At 38.8% G+C, this 16,392-nt stretch overlaps 1 protein-coding gene and 1 long non-coding RNA gene across 3 annotated transcripts; one reads left to right on the forward strand and one right to left on the reverse strand.

Moving 5' to 3' along the window:
* The first annotated feature begins 2,346 nt into the window (after positions 1–2,346).
* Positions 2,347–12,621, forward strand: LOC103459646 (sodium-coupled neutral amino acid symporter 2-like). 2 transcript variants are annotated; one of them, XM_081603956.1, is made up of 16 exons: positions 2,347–2,692; positions 4,123–4,263; positions 4,354–4,435; positions 4,518–4,633; positions 6,176–6,249; positions 6,347–6,439; positions 6,688–6,763; positions 7,919–8,001; positions 8,105–8,163; positions 8,314–8,466; positions 8,546–8,625; positions 8,735–8,835; positions 10,302–10,426; positions 10,515–10,659; positions 10,754–10,851; positions 10,966–12,621. In XM_081603956.1, exons 2-16 carry the CDS (start codon positions 4,130–4,132, stop codon positions 11,065–11,067), a joined length of 1,521 nt encoding a protein of 506 aa, XP_081460082.1. In that variant the 5' UTR covers positions 2,347–2,692; positions 4,123–4,129; the 3' UTR covers positions 11,068–12,621. The 2 variants fall into 2 exon arrangements, with proteins under 2 accessions (XP_081460082.1, XP_081460083.1); XM_081603957.1 differs by lacking the exons at positions 4,123–4,263; positions 4,354–4,435.
* LOC145550172 (uncharacterized) lies at positions 4,441–5,863 on the reverse strand. Its single transcript, XR_014086053.1, has 2 exons — positions 5,126–5,863; positions 4,441–5,018 (listed from the first exon to the last, which is right to left on the reverse strand). It is a non-coding gene; the product is annotated as an uncharacterized LOC145550172 (long non-coding RNA).
* Positions 12,622–16,392: the final 3,771 nt, after the last annotated feature.

Genomic DNA, 16,392 nt, shown 5'->3' on the forward strand with positions numbered 1-16,392 from the left:
AAGCAATGACACAGTTATTAATAGACAACATCTGTGCAACAGTGAAATCGCTTTTAATAGTAGCAGCATCAACTGAGAGGCATCAAGCGGTTCACAAAGTCCCTGCCAGCAAGTGTACTGTTCCTTTTGTGATCCCTGCCATTACTAATACATTAGGAAATAGGACGCTGCACATGCATGCACCTGACGCATCCAGAGGAGCCAGCAGGATGAGAGAGGATTAGGATGACCGCTGCTCACATGAGGGTGTTTGGGTGTAATCTCATTCAGGCAGGGTGTTCTGGCTTTGAAGCCGCGCTCACGCCCTGATCCGGGCTGACACCCGTCACCTGAGCCCACTGTCATTTCAAAAACTTTGCGGTGGATCTGTGGAGATCAGAGCAGGCAGTGGGATTCATCAAAGAAGAACGAATTTGAATTTTGAAGTTACAAATACAATGTACACTTCCTAGCTATCTTGTCTAATGAATTAGCTATGTGTAATGAAAGACAAGCTAACTAGTCTCTAATCAACAATCTAAACTACTGAATTAGCTATAAGCTATGAATATTGGTTGTAAAAATTCTCAAAAACAAATAATACAGTAAAGCTAACTATGTTCATAAAAAGACAAGCTCAAAACAGTTAGCTTGTCTCCTGAATTAGCCGTATGAAATGTGTCTTGCTAATCAAGACAAGCTAAGTAGTCTCTAAGCAAATACTTAAGCTGCTACTGAGTTAGCTATAAGCTAATGATGTTGTTTGAAAACTTCTCAAGGCCATAAAAAACCCAGTAAACCTAAACAGATTAATTAAATATACATTATGAAAAAAATTACTGCTAAAACCATTTAGCTTGCTAGCTAGTATCTTAACATCTAGTCTGCTAAAATAGTTATAAGAAACTCATACAATACTGATTAGTCAACATAAATATTAACTCAAGCGAAAGACATTAACACTAAAGCATAATGCTAAATACATTAGACTGTGTGTTTGTACACCTCCTTATCAATGAAGTCATAAATCACCTTTCATTGTCACATGCAACAATACAGATACAGCAACATATCTGTAAACAGCAAAATCCACATATGTTCCTTTTTTATCTAGTGTGGCTGTTAAAAAAGGAACCTAAAATAATTTACATATAATTATTATTTAGTAGCTGTCAACTTGCTTCACTTTGCTTGCCCAGAGGGATTCAGATTTTGTACACAACTCGGTCTGTCACTATCCTAATTGTGCTGCTTCTAAATCAATAATCTTGAAATGATTTTTGATCTTCAGATGTTGTGGCAATAAGAAAGCATTCAGACTTACTGTATGTACATCTGGTAGAGCTGGAACATAGGTGATCCTTATATGCTGATGATGTGACACTCTTCTTAAAATTCTCTGGCCTTTGTTTCTTATTACGTTAGTATTTTTGATAGTTTTAGGCTGCAATCAATTTAAATAAATTAATGGTAAGATTAAAGATGAAAACTAACAGAGCATATTACTTTTGAGTCTAAAATTTTAGGTTGTCAGCATTATAATTTGCTGCCAACTTGGAAAACCTACATGCTCTATAACCGATTCTGAAGCATGAAGCTGAATTAAGGCTCATTACTGCATGACATTGTTCCCAGTATGCCAGTTTGGCTATGACTGTAATTCACAACGCTACAGAAGATCCTTCCTGTCCACAGCCATCACCGCTCAATTACTGCAACTTTTAATTTCCCTTTGGGACAAAGAAAGTATTACTGAATTGAACTGAACACTATTAACATTTTAGCAGAAAGCTTTGAAAGCATCAGCATTGATTCTGGCCCAGTTTGTTCGCTGATAATGTCCCAAAACAAAAGGTCGCGGCATTTAAAGGTTGATGGCATTTTATTGCACCGTTTCGCCTCAGGGGTTACGACCTCTGACCTCCTATGTTTGTCTTGTATGCACACACACACAAGCCTTTTGAGGAGATCATTAATGTTTTCACTGGGCATCATCACAGAACTTGACATATGAGTGAGTTTTACGGACAGAGAGTCATTTTACTGGTGTTAAAATAACATTAGCAGAAATGTGGCATTATGGATATTCAACAAGTCTACTGCTGGAACTGAAAAGCTTTTTTTCCCCCCCATCTACAACAGTCCTTTTGCAGGAATGGATAGTTCTTTTATATTTTGTACAGTAGAATTCAGGGCAGGGTGATTTTCCTTGGGAGGACCTCGGTCGGTGGATGCCTTTGGTTTCCTAGCGAGATCTCTGGGTCAGCTCTGTTTGTATACAATAGCACGTCACAGCGTGCGTAAATCTAGTCCAGCCTTTGCCCCGCCCCCTTCGGGGATCGGAGCTGATGCAATAAAGGGTGAGTCCCAAACCCGTCCTTCAGTACTGGTTCGTCTTTGGGAACACATCGCATCACCGGGGAGTCTGCTTTCTGTCTCTTTCTTTATAAACCAAACTCATCCTTCTTACTCGTGTCAGTCCTTGATATTTCAAGTATTTTCACTTTGATTACTTGAATTGCTTAGGTTGTCTTTTTAAACATCAGATCGTCTTTTTGCTTAGAGTTTTTCATTCATTTTTTTTACTCATTTATAAATAACGTAAATAATCTAAAGGATCGACTGATTTTTGTGAAGAAATCGATTGGAGATCTCTTGTTTTGTCCACCAAAGGAAGGATTTTTTTTTTTTGGTTTCTTTCCCCCATACGAAGGTAAGAATGCCGGTGTTGAATGAAGAGACTGGAAAATTACCAGATGGAGGAAGTGCAGATTTTCAAACCCCCGGAAGCTTCGAACATCAAACTCTTATTTTATTATGATCTGTAATCCGTAAATTGACTATTTATTCCTTAAATAATATATATATATTTTTGATTCCCCTGTGGCGAATAATTAAAAATATTGCACTTTAAATATTTAAATCTTGATTTTTTTTTTTCCTTAAAAAAAAAAGCGCGATGCGTCATATGTGAACAAATGAAGCCTTTATGGTCAATCTAATTTAATGATGTCTAAAGGCGTGTCTGCTACGTCTGAATGTTGTTAGACAGAAAAAAGAAAAACTTGCATTAAAGAATCAATTTATTTTGAAAAATGTAGAACCATAGCTTGGGCGTCAGTCAGAGCCGTTGCGGAAAAAAATGTCAAGCTGCCCATAAAAGGAACACACGTGTCTTTGTTTCTGCTGGAGCCGGCAGTGGAAATAATGTCATTAAATGGATCTGGTTGCTCAATCTGGGGAGGAATGGATATCAGAAACACATCATTTGACTAAGTCACGACAACTGGAGCACATTTGCCTCAAGATTTTATCCGATTCTGTTGTTTTATGCTCTTAAAGGCTGGTTGTCTTTAAAACTGTTTAAAAACTTTTTTTGTGAAGTAATGTAAATGATTAATGATTTTCTGAGGGGCGTTGTAGAGATCAGCCTCTGCGGGTCTTTTTGTCCTTCAGCATCCCTTCCTCTTCAGTCAAGTCTGGGTGATGCTGTAAAGACTCGCGCTCCGGTATTTTTCCACTCGCTGCGTCATCACTCAGCCCCTCCCGTCACTGAAAAGATCTCACTCACGCGGTCTAATATTGATGCCGATCTCATCGATGCCTCATCTGTCGGTCGATGCTACCTAATCGAAAACTGTTGCCACCTCAAAAAAAGCTGCTTAAAGGAAAGATTGGCATTTGGATTGTATTGAAACGAGATTTCAAAATAGAATCTGATATGCTTCCTTTGCATACATTAAAAATGGAACTTCTTGATTAAATAAAACAAGATGACAATCTCCTACCTTAAAAAAACACAGGTAGGACATTTTGATGACCTAAAACGCCTCATCAGAATAAGCTTTATGAAATACTTAGCCAGCACATCTTGTGCACCTACTTGTAATATCAGACATTGTTAAAACCAAACCAATAAACAGTCTAAGTGACATGATTTTGATCTGATCTGACGATATGCTTTCTGACACAAGGAATACGTGTCTGTTTGTTTGGCCTTATCTTTTATGATTATTGTTGCCAGGAACACACCTTAACAGACAATAAGAGACAGAGGTGTGGCAGATATGGTGTCAGGGAAAATAAACGTACGCTAAAACACAATTACTTAAAACCTTTCTGTTATGATTTCTATGTTTTCAGCTCTAAAATGCCCAGTGACAAGCAGGCCGGTTCTAGAACTGAGATGAAATGCCTGAACGCTCCTCAAGACGACGACAGCTGCAGCTCCAACAGCAACGACTTTGCGTACTCTGACTGTCTCAAGAAGATTCCTCTCAATGGGTGAGGCTCATTTTTAACATGTCTTCACAAACGGACCAAACAAAAAGTTCAATATGTCAGCTCATTTAACACGTCTTTCTTCTATTAAAGGCAATACCCAGATGCAGATCCAGAGAGTCAAAACTTCCTCCCTGATCATAACCCAAGCAAGAAGAAGTATGAAGCTGAATATGTAAGTTCAGGTTTAGTCACTTTTATTCCACAATGTAGTTTTTTTCTTCTATTTTTTTCAAATTCTGTTTTCTCCTCTTCAGCACCAGGGCAGTGCCTCCTTTGGCATGTCCGTCTTCAACCTGGGCAACGCCATCATGGGCAGCGGCATCCTGGGTCTGTCCTTCGCCATGGCCAACACCGGCATCGCCCTGTTTGTGTAAGAACTTTTCCATCACCTAAAACCTGAAAACTCATTTTTAGTTCCAACATTTCTCAATTCCAATTCAGGCAGGTGTCTCTTCAAGGTCTCAGGTCCTGGTATTCCCAAACTGTGCAAGATAGGGTTTTTTTTCCCCCTCTGCCAACAGGTGTATGACCCTGACAGAGAGGCAATATGCCAGGTCAAACATTTGCAGTTGTTCTGATTTGTGTGCGCTTCACCTATGTTTGCTGTAGATTAGAAATGTTGAAGAGAAAAATACATCTTCAAGGAAAAGCAGGTGGTTGGAGGGTTTTGGTAATGGTGACCCCTGTTGGCTGTTCATGTGAACAACGTCAAGACTTCTTGTGACATTCACTCCCTGGGTTTCATCAGACTTTTCCTAGTTTTTTTTAAACAGAACAAAAAAGCGTATGTTATTGAGGCTTTGTTTACTCTGGTGCATGATGCATAGATGACATTTGACATGAGGAAGAGATCTCTACTAACTTTTTATCTAAGCAATGAAAAGTAGAAGCGATTTCCTGGATCAAACAGAATGCGGATGTTTTTTCTCAGTTAGCCTCGTGGTAGTGTGCATATCATCAGACGGAAGCTGTAGGCCACTTTCCAGAGAAGCAGCTTACTGATAATCCTGGTGGCCAGGCGTTGCGTAAACCAATAGATGCCATTCACATGCTGGGGATCATGAATGGTCCACTGAGGATCTCGGTCTGACGGCAATCGACTAATCTAGGTCAGGATCTGTAGGAAGTTGGACCTTAAAAAAACCAAAGTAGCTACTTCTTGTGTACATTGTTGGGTGAAGGCTGAATGTTGGTAGGACAAAGTAGCTCCCAACCAGACGTCAACACAGGCATATTTGCTGGGTTGTAGCTAATTTTGTCAAGAGACATACTAAGGACGTCCAATGAGAGCAAGTGGGCAGACAGTGATCTCACTTTTGCATTGCGAGTCTCAAATGGTTGAGAGATTAATTTCCACCTGGTCTATTAATACATTGGGACAAACTGTACTGGACTTACAGTATATGGGTGATATTAAGATGATCTTGTGCAGGGAAACCTCTCATCCTATCCTACTCTGCTGTTGCAGTCTATCAATTGAAGGGGGTTGTTCCGGATTTCACTCTAGATTTATCGCTTTTGCATCAAAGTGATTCTGTGCAGACTCTTAGCTGTCAAAGATACTTCCTTAAAAAGCTGATGGCTCAGGTTGGGAAGTGGTCAAAAGTCTCCGAAACAAACAAAAAAAAAGCAAAGAACAATGCAAGGTCCAAGCCTTTCGGAAAGTCAATGAACGTAGGACATGCTCAGCAGTCAAGTAATAACACCTGACCTTCAGGTTAGCTAAAGGTGGGAGTGTTTGTTCACCATCAGGAAAGAACAGTCGTCTTTCAGTCGGCCTTTAAAGACTCAGGTTCAGCATTTTAGCATTGATCGGAGCCTGCTACTCATTGCAGTCACGTTTTTTTCTTTGTAATTACATCTTAGTCACGAGTCTACAACTGAAGACCTTTTCTCTCTCTTGTGTTTACAGGATTCTCCTGGTTTCCGTTGCCATTTTCTCTTTGTATTCTGTCCACTTGTTGTTGAAGACAGCCAATGAAGCAGGTGAGCCCAACTCCAACTTTCCAGCAACTTTTTATGTTTGATCACATTTAAATCTCAAGATTTAAAACTCTTTGCATTTTTTTTCCTCTTTTTCCAGGTGCTCTTGTTTATGAGTCACTGGGTCACAAAGCTTTTGGGATCCCAGGAAAACTGGCTGCTTCCTGCTCCATCACCATGCAGAACATTGGAGGTGAGGGACTGACCTTTAAGTATCAAAATGGCTCTTTTTGTGTTATGCAACTATGATTGAACTGCTCCCTACACTCACTGTCATGTGCATGTTGGAAAAAAATAGATTGTGGAGATGGCGTCAAACTACTGAAGTCACTTCTTTTTCCTTTGGAACATTTTTGTTCCTCAATGCCTACAGGAGCACGACTCAGCTTATGCCTTAATAAAATGTACTAACTGCTCTTGTTTCTTTTTATTTTCTTGCAGCCATGTCGAGTTACCTCTACATTATCAAATATGAACTCCCCATTGTCATTCAGTCCTTTACTGGAGCAAATAATGGGTGAGTAGTCTATTTCAAATTATTTTCTTTCTGATCACTGTTTGGACCAGCTGACTCTTATGAAATATGACGACGTTCACCCTTAACGAAATAGAAATAACTCTAACAACCTCCTGCTGGTAGCTATTCTCTATTAGAGACACATCATTGCTGTTGAGTGTAAGTCAAATACAGAAAATAGATTTAAATCATTGGTTGTCAAAGAAGTTATGAAAATGTACCTAAGATGGGTATTAATTTATGCCTGGTCAGTACAAAACGTCAGATGGCTTCATTTTGTGCCCAAAAAAGTTATTTTGTTGTTTTATTTTAAAAAATGACGAAATGACCTTTATACTATTTGTCATTTCGTACATTTTTTTCACAAAATGACAAAAACTGCAAAGGTACAAAATGATGAAATACCTCGCACATGTTTCACAGTACAGGAGGACAATGCTCTGTAGCACCCTCTAGAGGTCGGAAATAAAAACAGAGTTCACTTATAGTACTGCAAGAAAACATGATGGATAATCTTTCCAGGATTATGTGCTTGTTCTTTCCCTACTCTTATCTATATTTTAAATGGATTTTTAATGTTCAAAACTCATTTTAAAAATGTAAATCAATCTGTTTACGTGAGGCTAACTTAAAAAAATCTGTCAAAACAATAATCAGAAAAAGATTAGGTCACATATGTGCAAATGAGCGGCAGGGTTATGTCAGCAAGCACAAAGTAAAGTGGAACACCACCCAAAATGGCTGCCTGTTGTTTATCTGGAGCCAACTGTCAGAGAAGGTGAAGCAGAGTCTTTGTCTGTCCGTGTGAGCAGCTGTGTCCATGCAGGCGGGACGTCTGGACATCTTGAAGGGATGCCAGCGCCCTGTCTCTCAGAGCGGGCCCTTCAAAGAACCCCTTTTAGAAAACACGGCTAGTGCCGCATCGAGATGGTGCGCAGCATGAGCTCACTGCGACCTCGCTCCAACTTTTAAAAATTGATGTGGCTTCAGCTCCTCTGTGCTGCTTTGTTGTGCCTATTTCTGGGAGCGATGCTGTCATCCTGCGCAGACCAGTTTCTGTCAGCTATTCGTGACGCTTGTAGGTGTTGTCAGTGCAGCAGTGAAGTTGTAAGCTAACGAATCTCACAAAATGTTTTTTTTGTGTATGTGTTTCAGTGAATGGTACATCAATGGAGATTACCTTGTGATTTTGGTCTCAATTATTGTTATCCTGCCTCTTTCACTACTCCGGAACCTAGGTAAGGAGTATGTGTGTGTGTGATAAACTGTAGTTCCTAAGTAATAATAAAAGTAGAAGTGGTAGCCTTAAAACGGCAATGACATTTTTTCTGTCTCCCTTAGGTTACCTTGGTTACACCAGTGGTCTCTCTCTGCTCTGCATGGTGTTTTTTCTGATTGTGGTGAGTACAACCCCACCTTCTTTCCTTATTCCTCTTTTGACAGTCGGATACAACCCATCATTTCAATAAAATCTTCAATGTTTAGTTCATTTAGGCACTGTAAAAATATAGCCCCGTCCAAAAATATATTTTTTCTATATGTTCCTGCAGGTGATCATAAAGAAGTTCCAGACGCCATGCCCTCTGCCTCTTCCTGACGCTTCAAATGAAACCATGCATATGTTCAACATCACCCCTCACAGCGACAACACCACTACTGATGATGATACTTGCAAGCCTAAATATTTTGTCTTCAACTCACAGGTAAATAAATCTCTTGCATATTAAACAGATATAAATATTTTCAATAATACTGGTAGAATAACTTCTAATCTTTCTCCAGACTGTCTATGCTGTACCCATCCTCACTTTTGCCTTCGTGTGTCATCCTACTATCCTACCCATGTATGAGGAGCTCAAAGAGTAAGTGCTGCTGCATGGATTTAACTCAAAGTCCTATAATGTTTAAACTAAACTGTCTTTCTTTAAAGTTTGGTCTGGTGTCTAAATAAAACTCTCCTTCCCTGAACAGCCGCTCACGCCGAAAGATGCAGAATGTGGCCAACGTTTCCTTCATGGCCATGTTCATCATGTACCTGCTGGCTGCCCTCTTTGGATACCTCACCTTCAACAGTAAGTTGGGCAAGATTTAAAAACTACAGTGTGGCATATTTAGATGCACTTATTGTAAAACATAAATAAATAATAGAATTATTAGCTTAAAAGGTAGCTAGATAAAAAGATTTTAGGCTGGCTTCAGCAACTGCCAATGGGGCTACAAGTAAAAATGTGTTTACGTTAGCTAACTTCCACACATTTATATGGCATAATGTTGATAAATGTACTCTGTCCCTTGACAAATAAAACAATAAATTAAATAATGAATGATTTCTTTCAAATTATCCAATCTTGTACAAAATTCTCACTTTATGGGTTCACAAGTCATTTACCTTGAATTTGAAATGTTTTAGTAATTGTGGTTTGCAGTGTAAAGAGGACTTCAATTTGATTGATTCACGGCTGATTACACAACAGTGTGAAAACACCACCTGATACACCTGGTGCCAGCATGTTCCTGTTTGACTAAATATACCAAAAAAAAAAAAAAAAACCCAGCCAGAAATGTTTCCTGGAACATTGCAGCAGTTGCATAAGAACTTGTAAATCACTCTTTGACATTATACACAGCAGTCAACGCAGGCAAGGGTGATAAAAGGAGATGTATGAAAAACAGTCATTGCTAATATATCACTGTATTCAGTTTTAGTCTGAATCATGACAAACATTGAATGTAATTCAAAGTTAGCTTATTTTTGCAGCTAGTAACATAACTTTGCCATAGCTAGCTTAGCATCTAATCTCTAAAAAGCACAATTAACCTCTAAACAACTGGCAGTTATGTTTGACATTAATTGTAATTTTGGTTATATCATATCTGCTAATTTGCTCAGTTTGATCCTGAGCATTAAAGTGCGGGTGTAGAGATGGAAAAGCAAAACATTCATGTTTTATTAGATGGTTGGAAAAACAACAAATGGTAGAACTTTTAAACTTTAGAAATATCAAAACAATATTCAATCTTGTTTTTTTTGTTGTTGTTTTTTTTAACTTTGTTGGTACAATTCAGAGAGCTGCAAGAAGGTAACTTTATGCTCCTGTAGCTAAATGTTAGCATATACATGTTAACAGAGACTTGGCTGAAAAGCTTCTATTTAGCAGCCCAATTTTGGCTTCATTTAATTAATCTGTTAATCATTTTAAATTCAATTCTAAAAATTAAATATGGATTCTACACATAAAGCCCATAAGACTTGTATGTTTATTGTTTTATTCATTTTTAAGTAACACTCCTTTATAAGTACAACATTTAGCCCACATTTATCATGTTTTATGTACTCAAAAACATTAATGGCAGCTTCAACATATGTCAACTTTTGAGATATTTCAAGAAAATTAATTTAAAAAAATCCTGTTTATCATGTACAAAAGACAGTTTACGTCTTAGTCCAAAGTGTTAGCATGCTAATGCTTGATAATTAGATATGATTGTAGTTGAAACTGAATGTTACTAAAGTGATCTCTGTCATATTTCTGTTCAGTCCATGTGGGACCTGAGCTGCTCCACACCTACTCAAACTACTACAAGTACGATATCCTCCTGCTGGTTGTTCGCCTGGCTGTGTTGGCCGCTGTCACACTCACAGTTCCTGTGGTGCTCTTCCCTGTAAGTATTGAGGGTCTACTGTTAATGATCCAGTCAGTCACTAAGACTATGAAGTCCATTGAGCTAATCTTTGTCTGGTTCTGAACAGATTCGTACCTCAGTCGGCCACCTGCTGTTCCCAGGAAAAGACTTCAGCTGGATCCGTCACATTATCATCACCCTGATCCTGCTAGCAGGAACCAACATTCTGGTCATCTTTGTTCCCAGCATCAGAGATATTTTTGGCTTTATTGGTAAGTAAATCCACATGTTAATATGTATAATCAACTTTCTAAGAGAGCATTATTGACCTTTTGGGATTAACTTTACAATTATTCCTCATTCCAGGTGCCTCTGCTGCTGCAATGCTGATCTTCATCCTGCCCTCAGCTTTCTATCTCAGACTGGTTAAGAAGGAGTCATTCAAATCCATGCAGAAGATTGGAGTAAGACATTATTAAACATTTCACAATTTCAATCACATTTTGTTTTTGTTAGTAAACAATGTAAAATATTGTGTAACGACTTCAAATTAACTGTGAAATGATTTCTTCCACCAGGCTACGATGTTCCTGATATTAGGATTTGTTGTCATGTTTGGCTGCATGACTCTTATCATCTACGACTGGATCGTGAACTCTATGAAAGACCAAGGTCACTGAGGCTCCAGCTCTTCAGCTGGCGGAGGGGGAAGCTTTCAGAGTCGGACTGCAACAAACACACAGCCAACAAAACCAGTGTGACGAACAAAGCAAACCACAAAGACTCACTTGATGCTCAGCTCTGGCTTTCTGAGCAATGGACCGTACCATTCCAAGAGAATGTATCTGAACTCTGTACATTTTGCTGTTCTAGACCACAAAGATGGCGTTTCCCTCTTTTTATCGTAACTTTTGAAATAGTCTTTTGCTTTTTTACTTTTTTTCTGTTTCATTATTGTGGTACAGCCGTAAACAAAAAGGCCTCACAACACAGACTGAAAATTTGTAGAGTTTCAAACACAGCTTCCTCTCAGGTACAGTGTTATTCGTGGGAGAGTGTAGCTGTGAACTCTGACCTCAGCGAGAACATCCTGCTTAACGAAGTACGTGAATCTCCCAAAAACTGAAACAAAGCCACGGGACTTGAAACTTCACGGACAATTTAGTTTCCTCCGCCCTTCGCTTTCTGTTTTTGTTCAACTTCACCAAAAACGTGTCTGTGGAGCATCTTTGTATATTGAAAAGCACTTATAGCTGAGGCCATTTGTCAGTTTTCACCTAAACGGCACCTTGTTCAGTATTTCTAAGGTCCTCTGATTTCGCTCAAAGCGTCAGCTAGCGAATCTGTGAACAGAACGAGACACTGGGAGGTCTGCATTAGATCTTGTTTGATGGGCATGTGCAGCAACGACACTACTGCTTCCGGAAGACCGCCAAGCCTTCCGTTTCCATCCAGCGCCCCCCGACTCCTGAGCGGGGGCCACGGAGGGAAACCAAGAATGTTTTTTCTTTATGGGAGAATGCTTTGAATTTGACCACATACAGTGGTTGTAATAATACACTTGTTACATTTGTTAAACCGCAACAGCTTCAGCCGTACGAAGTCAGGTGCACTCCTAAACACCGAGAAAATACCCAGAATTCTTCAGTGTTCAGTGTCATAGCACAATACAGTGTTTTACAATGAAGAACAGTGGCAAACCAGCATGGATCAAATCCCCAACCGAGTCAAGAACCGTTCATCAGAGTGCACTGTGCTTCCAACACTAACACATCGAGAAAAACTGTGTCATCTATTTATGGAAGGCCGTTAAAGAAATGTAATTTAAACTATTTTAATATATTTATACAATGTTATATGTACATATGTATGTGAATGTATATATATATATATATCTTTTTGTTTTTAAAGATTTTTGTTTGAAGAATTTCATGGAGCTCAGAAACCAAATGAGGTCATATTGTGAAGAGTTTGTTCAGAACCACAGAGCTTTATCTGTTCATTTCTTTAGAAACACTGAATATTCATCCTGGATGGATTCAGAGGTTAAAGGTCACGAGTGGAGCCACGTTGAAATTTTTTTAAGCCCCTGAAGACAGACACAAATCGGCAAACCGTTTTCTTTGGTCAAACACAGAAAGGATGCTGCCTGTCAAGTGTTACACTCTTGTTTCAATGAAACACTATATACACGGTGTAAATAATATTCCAATAAAATGAACTATGACCTGAAACCTTGACCCCTCTGTCTTCTATGTTGTCCTCTTTATAAAGTTGGAGGCAAATACCCTGATATTGGTCTAGATTTGATGTTTGCACCTTAACGTGATATTTGCTCTATACAGAGATGAAAACTGTATAAACTGATTGGATTCATCAAGTCTGTATGAATGAATATAACTGAGCATTGTCAGCACAACAATAGGAATTAGGCCTGAATTTGAAAGAAATATGTTAAGTGGAGATTAGCTACTGTGATTCTCTTCTAAAGCTCAGTCTCAAAGAGGAAGGCGGCCTCTTAATCTGACCCGCCACTAAATCCTTTGAGAATAAACTTCATAAATCTTGCTGCTGTTCAGTTGTTCGATACCAGAACCAAACAAATTGGTTTTCTACAGTGGAAGTATATTTACCAAATGGGCCCAAGTACCAGACCCTGTGGTACTCCATAAATATCTGTAGTGTTTGAGGAAGATTTATCATTGCCTACATTATCATTAACATCAACAGAATTGTCCAGACTGTCTGGGTTAAAAGCAGATGGATGACTGTGGAGAGAGTTCTTGTCTTGCAGGCCAAAAGCTGTGGGTTCAATTCCACTTTCCTCATGCCACATGTCAATGTGCCCCTAAATGCCTTGGTTTACATCTGTTATAATTAAGGATGGATTAATCCTTTCTAAAACTGTGGTGACAACTAAAGTAATAGTTTGGTTGTCATGGGGTCTAAGGCTGAAAAAGGTTTAGATAAAGCTAATATTTTTCAGATGTCCAAAAGTCTAAATACAGATCTTCATTTACCCCAAAAGATATCTGCACTTGATATGACAGAGTTACCATGTTGAAAGTATGCCAGAGTAATAGGAAGGGTGACAGTGGCAACGGCGGTAGGAGTTCACTTTCCTGCTGTGGATCACCAGCTCAATTCCCGGTATTCCCGCCTTCATTGTTTATGTCCTGACTCCTTAGGCAACCGCCTGCTGGCATCGCACTAAACTGCAGCTTCGCTTTTGCTTTTTGCTTTTCTGCTTTTTGCTGATGAGCTTAGTTCAATTTGATTTATAAAGGTCATTTTAAATAAAATTGATTATTATTAAGACGGTAGCATTGTTACACAGTAAGCTACTCTCTTCCCAATGACGACCTCTAGTGGTCAGTGGTTGACTTTCTCTCTGAAAAGTTATGTTTTTTTATCTGTAGAACTTAAGCCTTGTGCGTGTGAGGACTGAGGCAAACGTAGAGGACTATGGCAAATGATACAAGTTTTACGTGTGTGTGGGGTCGGTTTCTACATACAAGGGTTAAAGTTAAACTATCTACGTCTGTACTTTGCTCTTTTGGAGGCATTATGTTTTTAATGTATGGCAAAGCATGTTCAGTTGCAATGACTGCTAGGCCCCCTCAGATAAACACAGCACAGCAAGAAGATAATGGATCGGTCTCACCTGAATAGAATAAAACAAAATATAATAAATTGTCCTGACCTGCACAAAAGCAAAAAAAAAACTCCAATGACAATTATTTTAAAAGCAATAAGCATGTACAAATAAGCAAAATAAAAAGTTCTAGAAGGCAATAATGTTACCCTAAAAAAGGATCTAAATTAGAAATGCGGACCCAGGTAACCCAAACAAATTCTAGACTTTACACTTTACAGTAAGCTTTCAGTGGTGTGAAAAGTTTTTTGCCCCCTTGTAGTTTACTGTTTTGTCACCTGTTAACAGCAAAAAGGTTGTAAATTACCCATTAGCTTAATTATACACAGCAAATTTGGAAGTGTTGAATCAACTCTCACAGAGTTCAATTCAACATTTTGAAAGTGTCTATATTGGTCCACTCTGGATGGTGTAGAAATTACACTTTTGAAAGTGTTATTTGTGATATAGTTGAATCAACACTCACATTAGTTGAAATTAAACACACATCAGTGTTGACTTACTCAACACTAGTGTATTTTGTCAAAAGTTAACACTATGAACGTTAATCTAACACAGAACGGTGTAAAGTATACATTGACATAGAAATCTGAGTTTTGAAATACTTCTGGCAGGGTGTGCTGTGGTGGCACAGGGGTTAAGCACAACCCACATATGGAGACTCTAGTTTTCAATGCGGCTGTCGTGGGTTTGCTTCCCGGTCTCCATAAAAAATACTCAAAAACATGATCATTTTAACATGGAACTTACCTTGTTATAAAAAGCTCCAGACAAGACGCCATACTGCTGCCTCTGCTCCTCAGGCAAACATGTGACGCAGTAGCGGAACAAGCCGGCGTCGGCCGGGGGGCGGGGCTAATAGACCCTTTTCACAGTGACGTCAGACAATGGCCGCCATAACTCGAAGAGGTGTATCTTTACTTCCGGTGTGATTTTGCCTCGGGAAACCTGACTGACACATTACACAAACATAGTTAACAATTTAAGTCATTGATAGAGAAAATGTATTTACAAAAGGCATATTAATTTTATTTCAACATTATAACTTAAGAAGACATCCATCTGGGGTCCTTGGCAGGTGCCAGTCTGCAGTGAACTGGTGGATGACAGAGGCAATGGTATACTGAGGAGAGCAGTTTGAAGCAGAAGTCCCACCATGTGATCCACAGGGTTTTCCCACCTGAGCACAAACTTCATGCACTTTGTTTCCACAGCACCACAGCAGAATCAAGTGTAACCTGTTAAAAGGAATATAAAGTTGTTATTCCTATGTTATCAATTTTCTACTGCCAAGTCTACAACCACAGCAAAACAAAGTAAAAGAAACTTAACCTTCTAATCATAACATTTGATAGTCATTGGAGAAATGTGAAGTTAAAGAGCTCATATATGGCTCATCACATTTATCTATCTATCTATCTATCTATCTATCTATCTATCTATCTATCTATCTATCTATCTATCTATCTATCTATCTATCTATCTATCTATCTATCTATCTATCTATCTATCTATCTATCTATCTATCTATCTATCTATCTATCTATCTATCTATCTATCTAAAACAGTGTCTTCTTCCTCATGTCTCGATCGTAGCAAGAGTTTAACTTCTCAGGACGTGATGGAGTAGTGGGTGTTTGGCATAACTGTTAAGTTTTGGACTTGAGACTAAATGTCGCTACTTAGCGGGTGGTGAAACTAGCGTTAGTGAGGAGGGTTTGATACGATCATGCATTTTACATGACGGGTGGCAACCCCAGTCTATACTATAAACATCTGATTAAGATTAGAGCCTAAATACGATTTATTTCCAATACAGAAAGGCTCCGTAATGTTAGCCAGCTAATAGAAAAAACCAAAACACGTACCTTCATAGTCAAACTGGTGTCAATCAGCGAGGAATTTGTCCAGTTTAGATGATGTTGATGAAGAAAAACTGTTTGCAAATAGTGATATATCTTCAAACCGTATGTGTGGCAGCAGCTTTAGAGTCCAGGAACAGCGTTAACTCCACACACCGGAACTAAAGATACACTGAATCGAGTCAAAACGGATGTTGTCTGATGTCATGTGATAAGGGTCTATTGACCAGGCTAAAAAAAGTTTTAAAGCTCATGATAATTTAACTTTACAACATGGACATGCCCGTAACAGCGGAGCTAACAAGTTTCATCACCACAGAGAGCGACTAAGTCATTCTGAAGTCCATCTGACATGAAGTACAACAAACCAAGAGAAGAACAGAAACATCAGGCTACTGGTCACTAATGATGAAACAACACAAATTCAAAACACGTTAATATTCCGTAGAAATGCTCTAGCTAGTTTGCCATTTGTTGACAACTGACTG

The sequence above is a fragment of the Poecilia reticulata genome, chromosome 23 (genome assembly GCF_904066995.2).
Source record: "Poecilia reticulata chromosome 23, P_reticulata-male-v2, whole genome shotgun sequence".
Taxonomy (NCBI): Eukaryota; Metazoa; Chordata; class Actinopteri; order Cyprinodontiformes; family Poeciliidae; genus Poecilia; species Poecilia reticulata.

Coding starts and splice junctions, on each gene's coding strand:
- LOC103459646 (XM_081603956.1), top strand. CDS start 4,130: ATGCCCAGTGACAAGCAGGCCGGTTCTAGAACTGAGATGAAATGCCTG. Junction 6,440..6,687: donor CACCATGCAGAACATTGGAG/GTGAGGGACTGA, acceptor ATTTTCTTGCAG/CCATGTCGAGTTACCTCTAC. Junction 10,660..10,753: donor AGATATTTTTGGCTTTATTG/GTAAGTAAATCC, acceptor TCCTCATTCCAG/GTGCCTCTGCTGCTGCAATG.